Source organism: Tenebrio molitor, chromosome 2, assembly GCF_963966145.1.
Source record: "Tenebrio molitor chromosome 2, icTenMoli1.1, whole genome shotgun sequence".
In the NCBI taxonomy this organism is placed as follows: domain Eukaryota; kingdom Metazoa; phylum Arthropoda; class Insecta; order Coleoptera; family Tenebrionidae; genus Tenebrio; species Tenebrio molitor.
Window position 1 is genome coordinate 9,139,514 of NC_091047.1, and position 7,772 is coordinate 9,147,285.

General features: G+C 33.6%; 1 protein-coding gene across 2 annotated transcripts; it reads left to right on the forward strand.

Moving 5' to 3' along the window:
• Positions 1-791: 791 nt before the first annotated feature.
• On the forward strand, positions 792-7,550 carry LTV1 (LTV1 ribosome biogenesis factor). 2 transcript variants are annotated; one of them, XM_069038461.1, is made up of 6 exons: positions 792-997; positions 1,164-1,289; positions 1,357-1,729; positions 1,782-2,098; positions 2,150-2,455; positions 7,133-7,550. In XM_069038461.1, exons 2-6 carry the CDS (start codon positions 1,287-1,289, stop codon positions 7,484-7,486), a joined length of 1,353 nt encoding a protein of 450 aa, XP_068894562.1. In that variant the 5' UTR covers positions 792-997; positions 1,164-1,286; the 3' UTR covers positions 7,487-7,550. The 2 variants fall into 2 exon arrangements, with proteins under 2 accessions (XP_068894562.1, XP_068894561.1); XM_069038460.1 differs by lacking the exon at positions 792-997 and having other exon boundaries at positions 1,116-1,289.
• The last annotated feature ends 222 nt before the right edge of the window (positions 7,551-7,772 follow it).

Here is a 7,772-nt window from a genome sequence, read left to right on the forward strand (position 1 = left end):
GATTGCAGATATTGATTTTATACGCCATTAGCCACATTCTGATGCAAAAATTTGAACAACAGTTTTTTATAAATATCTGCTCAATAAAAAAATTTTTTTTGAAATAAATTGTACCGGTCGAAAGTAAATTTTTCGACAAATCAAGTCTGTAAATTTTATAAATTTTTCTCAATTCTTAAGGGTCATTTTGCCACCGGCGGTAAAAGATGAATCAGCCTGTATATTCGGGTTTCTACAGAGTTATTCTAAATGATTGTAGTCGAAGTAGGCGTGAAAACTGAATGTAAAATTTATGGTTGCCGCTCCACATAAAAAAATCATCAAAATGATGTGTTAAATTGGGTGCAAAACAACTCAATATTTTAAAAATTGATTGTAGAACAGTTCAATATTTCTGGATTCAATCGTTAATTTAACAAAAATAAATAAAATCCTCATCACCGCACTTTTCACCTAAAAAATGACAGTGACAGCGACACAACTGACAGTTCACATGAAAGCGGCAAAAACGTAATAACATGGGCATGGCCTACTTCGACTACAATCATTTAGAATAACCCTGTATAAAACCAGCACACCCTAATTGTACGTCGAAATATATTTTGCGCTTCTTCTTCAGCGTCAACTGGAATGATTTTAGTTCTTTTAAGAGGGATTTTTGTACACCGAAATGTTTTTCTTCCATTTTTTGCTATCTGCAATTGATGAACAATTGATAGGTACACAGAAAATAAGGTCGGGTCGGATAGGTGCTGTCAAACCAGGCTGTGCAGCCACTCGCGTCTAGCGTCGTGTGCTGCTTGCTGCAGTTGTGTCCGTGAATTGCGTGCAGGCAGCTGCAGTCTGGGGCCACAGAACCCTGGGGCTGACACCCTGAGCTCACAGGGCTTGCGAGAATTCATTTAACATTTAACACATAGCCAAAGCACTGGCACAGCACGCGCCGCTCGGTGATCAGAAATTGCGGCGGCCCCAGATGTCACACATCATTTTTCAGGTCAGCTCAGGTCAGGTCAGGTGTAGTCGGCGTTTTAATTTTCAATATTTAAAATCCACGCTTAAACAGTTAGGGGCGGAGCGTGCTTAGGCTATGTGCTAAATGCATTCTCGCACAGGGCTGACAGCGTGGAGGTGACAGTCACGTGACAGTTCTTAAATGACAGATGGTATTTTACTTTACAACTTTGCAACGTGGTTCCGGTTTTTAATTTAGTCTATGTTAATTGAATAAACTGATAATTTGCCAAGAATTACTGTAGAAGACAGGTTATAAACATTATTTAAAAATGGTACGTAATTTTTAAATAAATACCTCCCACATTATTTTTAAGGTTATGTTTAATGAAATCATTTTAGCCTAAAAAGACGAGAAAATTTATTGATAAAAAGAAAGCGATTAGCTTCCAATTAGTACACCGCAGTCAACAAGACCCTTTAATCGCTGATGAAAATGCCCCTCAACGCGTCCTTTTACCTCTTACTGCAAAAGAGTCGACAAACTCTAAAGAACAGCGTTTGGAGGAACAACATAAATATGGAATTTATTATAATGATGATAGCAACTATTTAGAGCATTTGAAAGATTCAAAAGACAACCAAGTTGAGTGGCCAGATTATGTTGATAAAACTCTCAAAGAAAAGAAAGTGAAACTACAGTTACCTCCAACAGTTTTTGCTTCAAAACATGAAGAAAAAGAGGGAATGTTGAGCAGAGCTGCTCCTGTCTCAGGTTAATAATTTACCAAAATTTTAATGGGTTTGTTTACTTTTATAATTCACAGGGCCTCAGCTTCATTTAGATCCTGATGTTGTGGCTGCTATGGATGAAGATTTTGATTACTCAGATCCAGAGAATCAATTAGAGGATAATTTTATTGAATTGGCTGATGGTGTAGCATCTGATCAAGAATTTGATGATGAATTTGAAATGGGATCAGATTTTGGAAGTGAAGAAATGGATGATGTTGCTTCACTACCAGGTTCCCAACAGTCCTTCAATGAAGAGGAAACTAAATCTAGATTTACCAACTACTCTATGACTAGCTCAGTTATTAGAAGAAATGAACAACTCACTTTATTAGATGATCGTTTTGAGAAAGTAATATTATAAACCTTGTCATAAAAGTGAATATTAATGTTTCTTGCCTAGATGTATGCTGATTATGATGAAAATGAGATTGGCCCCCTAGATTGTGAAGAAATAGAAGGTCATGTTCCTGAAAGTTCTGATATTCTGTTACAATATGCCCAAGAATTTGAAAAAAGCCAGCAGAGAGAAAAATTAGATAAAGAAGCTATTATGACTAAAATTAGTGAAGTTTTAGATAGTGATTCAGAATGCGAAGAAGAAATGGTATACATGCCTGTTCCAGAAAAGGAAAAATGGGATTGTGAATCTATTTTAAGCACATACTCAAATATTTATAATCATCCAAAGTTAATCAGAGAATTACCAGTAAGTATTTTATAGTCTTCTGTAACGTTCTGGACATTTAAGTCTTGTAATTATCATGTTGAAACAGCTAACAAGGAAGTGTCACATGATTTAATCTTTGACAATAACATTGTTAGCTACAATTATATAATAAATTTTTAAACCTGGCATGTACAAGTACTTATCACATTAATTTTATAATTTTATTAGAGGGTTTTGTGTACCTACACAATACAAATATAATATAGTAATTCATAACTTAAATAAGAAATCTAAAAATAATCATTGAAACGTCTGTATTTTAGTTACACAATTCACAAACACTGAAATACTTTCATCTTGCGAATTGAAAATATCAATAATAGCAGTTACTTCTGGTCTATTTGCGAGAGGCATGATAAAAAACATATTTCGCAGTTATGTTTGAATTATCAAACGTACAATTGCGAGCATAAAATTTTGGTAGTCAATGTCATTGCCTAAGATGCTCTCTTGTGAAACGAACGTGTGGATGTCAAATAGCTGTCTTGTTTATGACATTCACGTCAGTGTTTTCTGTCAACTTCGAGCCACTTGTAAGAGCATTCTCATGAAAATAAGTTAAAGTAACAATTTAGCAAATATTTATTATAACGCAAACAACATCAAAACTATGAAATTAGTATTTAGTCATTTCTCCGTTGGCCTCGTAAACTTTAAGTAGTCGGTTGGGCATGGACAGACATAAATTTGTAAAATAATGCCGGGGTAAATCATGCCATGCCTCACTAATTGCAGTCAAGAGTTGATCTTTGTTTTCAAATCTCACTCGGCGCCTTTTCATGCTTTTAACTACTGCAGCCCACATATTTTCGATCGGGTTTAAGTCAGGGCTCAAACTCGGCCAGTCAAGAACGTTGATACCATGGTTTTGAAACCATTCTGAGACCCTGTGAGCGGTATGCACCGGACAGTTATCTTGCTGGAAGACAAAGTTATCTTCCGGATAGACAACCCTTACTGAAGGCACCATAATTTCTTCCAAAATCCTGGTATAAATGTGACTTGTAAGGCGTTCTTCAATGTGTACGATTACCCCAGGACTCTTTGCGGAAACCCAAGCCCACATATTTACCGAGAATCTACCACTATTATCATTTTTGTGCACATATTTCGGGTTGTACCTTTGATTCCTCGGTCTATAAACGCGCATTCGTCCATTCTAAGCTGACTGAAAAACTTTTTCGTCGCTAAATATTACGTTTTCCCAAAAATCGTTTCCTCGTAACATGTATTCCAGCGCAAATGCCAGTCTTGCCTCTTTATGTCTAGGTGTAAGTCGTATTTTAGTGGCAGCTGAAAATTTTTTTAACCTTGTCTCTCTTATGCGACGACGAGCGGTGTGGACAGAAGCGGGAAAATTAGTTAAGTTTCGCGCCTCCACCGCTGTTGTAAAAGGATTATTTTCAATTTCTTCAATCAGTGCCCGGTCATTTTGCTCTGTTGGGGCTCGAGGACGTCGGGAACCTACTTTTCTATCTAACGACCCCGTTTCTCTCCATTTTCGACTTATGAAATTGACGGAACTTCTTACGAGCCCCAACTGATCAGCTATCCTAACTTCAGAAAATCCTCTCTCCAGCATGGTAATTATTTTCACTTTGTTGAAATAAGAGACTGGCGCCATAATAGAATATTTGTTTAAAAATTAAATAAATTAGTTTTTGGCGTGGTGTTTTGACATTTATATTTATTTTTGAAAGAACGTTGACAAGACAAAATTACACAGAGAAACTTTTTGTTTTTTGACAAAGAGATGAAGTTTCAAAATGACATTGCCTACCAAAATTTAATGCTCGCAATTGTACTTACGATAAACGTTGTTTAAAAATAGTTATTTATGTAACAAGTGAGTAAAGTAATATTTTTTTTACGAGAAGGAAAGTTTGCCGCACGAGCGCAAATCCGCCGAGTAAAAAAAAGATACTTTACTAACGTGTTGCATACAAAAAAAATTTGGCACCCGTAAGTTTGAATAACTATTTTTGTTCGACACTGTCAGAATTTGAGAATTTTCACCTGTGTGAACTTGTGGGCCTTTAAAACGCAAGTTAAACGAGCGTTTAAATTGGCCCACTCACGTCATAAAGAGCACAGTTTACACACGAACTCATTGAACAATATATGTACTAAATTATGAATGAAAACTTTTATTATTGCGTTAAAAATGACACGGTACGGCACTTTTTTTAACGCAAATGCGTGAAAAAATGAACCGCTGGGGCACTTTTTAAACCTTCTGGACTGCTTCAAAAATCACATAGGTATTTTATGAATGCAAATGAATGAAAAATCTTGCAAATTTTTTGACGGACGTGAAAAAAACAAGATTTTAATTGACTATGTTTTCATGTGTTGGTTTTTCCACAACTTCTAACTAAAAGTTTTTCTATGTAGAGAAACAAGTGTTTTTTTTTCAGAGAAAACGTCTAAAACGATGGTTAATTCTCCACCTATTATGTATCTAGTATCAACTCATCTAACTGACTTTTTTATTATATTGGTACATATATTATAAATTGTCATTAATCTCTTTTGACTAAACTTACTAATGGAGTAAGTCTGCTTCCTACAAACAATTCGCTTGAGTATGTACTTCTTTTTCCGAATTAATCGTTTTGTATCTCCAGTAAAGAGTGTTTCTGCGACATTAAAACGGTCGCTTATCAAATTTGTTATCAATATTAGATAAATAAGTAAAAACCACATGAGGAGGAAGCGGTCAAAATTTTTCCAACCGGATTAAGTCTCTCTGACCGCGATTAAGGCTGTGAACATTATTCCAGTTAACATCCAATTTGATACCGGATATTTTGAAGAAACCGAAATTCTTGTTTGACTTTAACGGCTAAATGTTACTTCCTCATAACATATCTTAACTATTTAGTCTGCCTGAAACTGGCAGAATAAATTGTGTACATGATAACCGTTCTTAAAATAAACTTGGAACAAATTCTCTAAAGTTTGATACCCTATTGATTGAAAAATCAGTCGTCATAAAAACATAAAAAAGTGTGCACCGAGTACTCTAATTTTTTTGTATTAGAAGATAACATTGAGATAATTCTTTGATCGAAGCACATTTCAAGGAAAATTAAATAAAGGAACTGTACCAAACGCGAATGTGTATCGTTGATTAGACATTTCTCTCATCAAAATAATTTAATAAACAATCTTTCTTTTTACATTTTAATTCACAATAAAGATATATTAGATTATAGATAACAATTATAGATATTAATTGTTGAATTAAAAATATTAATTTCCAATTAATTTTTATTATTCCAAAATCGGAGTTAAGATTAGGAAAACATTTTTTCACGTTTTTTTTTTTCTCCAATTATTGCTATTTATCAAAACATGGAGTAATTGGTATTTCAAAAGAACCAGCTGGAAGTAAAAATTTCGCTTTGTTTGATTATTTTGTTTTACTGTAGGTCACTGGATAATAAAAGAAAGGTCAGCAAACCAGCAGCCCGTAATAAAAATTTTGCGCACTTTTTGATGATTACACTCGCTCTGATTTGTAGTTAATAAAGGTCATCATTAATTAGTGTCAACATTCCACATATCTTGGTGTTTTTGTTCCGTGTAATCCTTTTATCTACTGTTGGGTTTAGTCACTCCCTATTTTTGTTTTGTTTAAATATGTTTGTATTGGTACAATTTATAGCATGGCCATGAGAAAAACGTATGTTTAATTTGGTCCAGAGAAATGTTCAATTCAGTTTTTTGTGTCGCAAATCAAATTATGTAGTGTACCTAAATGTAAATACACATTTGACAGTAAACTGTTTTACACTGAACGCATAAATAGTTTATTGTTTTTTGATAACTATTAGACGGGAAATATATTTTTCTATGTAATGAAGTGTTTATGACAGGAAAGTGTCATGAAATTACTGTTTTTGTATTTAAAACATATTGTTTATTATGAAAAAGTCAACTTTTTAAATTTTATACCGGCTTCTAATCAATTGTAAGACATTTATTATTTTTTTATTCCAGTGGGGTGCATACAGTCCACACATCGGCCGCGCTGCTTCGCTAAAATATTTTGACTATTTTCAAAGACTACAACCGAGACACGTACAAGAATTACAGTATAATAAATAAACATCACAAAAATATTGATTTTATTTTTGGTGGTTCATCGATAACTAACTACTTATATCGAGCCCGATGTTTACAAAAAATATAAAATTGTGATAATACAATGTTTAAACAGTGATTTTAATGATAAAATGAACACTTTCACTTTGTTACACAAGACGAATTAATTTTCGATAAAGTATCTTCAGATGTTAGGTAAAGACGTTGTAAGATTGTACATATTGTGTACTGTATCTGTTGACGGGAGTTGCTGATGTACCTATTGAAGTATTCGTTGTATTGTAATTTATCAGAGATCACAATAATATTATTTATCAAAGAACACGTGCTCTAATTCGGTCAAGTTTTTAGTTTATATGTCCCGATTAGGTACATATATCGCTCAATTTTTAAGAACGCAAAACCTTCGTGACCTATGTTATTAGAGATAACTAAACAATAATCAATGAATGATTAAAATCTTAAATACGTCAGATGATTCACTTGTTTATTGTAATTGCCGGAATTTTCAATATTTTCGCTATAAAAGGTATCGTTTTGTTACAGAAAAAGAAAATTGAAATCGACAAGAAAACCGGAATCCCAAAATACATCATTCATACAGAAAAATTGACGAAGGAATCGTTGAAGAAAATCCAGGAAATTGAGAATTATCAAAGTCGAGGTCCGAAATCAACAGGAGTACAGTCGGTAATTTCACAAATTTCGGCATTATCAGTGAGAAACAAAGATGAAACTCCGGAAGAAAAGAAAGAAAGAAAGAAGTTGTTAAGGGAGTGTAAAAGAGAGCGACGTATTGAGAAGAAAGCTAACTCTTTAGCGTTCAAGGAAGAAGCAAAGAGACAGAGTAAAATCAGCATGAATAATAGGAACAATGTGCAAGGGAATAAAATTTTGTAACAGTTTTGTAGATATGTTTTATTTTTATAGATGACAGAGTGAATGGTAAAAGATTTAGAAATTATCTTTCTTGTTTTATTTCACTCTCGCGTGCTTACAATTGTTGCACAAATATTTAATAAACGACTGAGTAAATTATGAAACATTTTTTTTATTCTGTATTGTAGCATTTGATTTTGTTTTATTTTTTTGTATTTAAATAGCGTATGCTAATAAAGTATATTATTTATTTATTTACATTTATCTTTTCGCTTAATTTCGTCCTTATTGCGCCGCCACTGCCCGC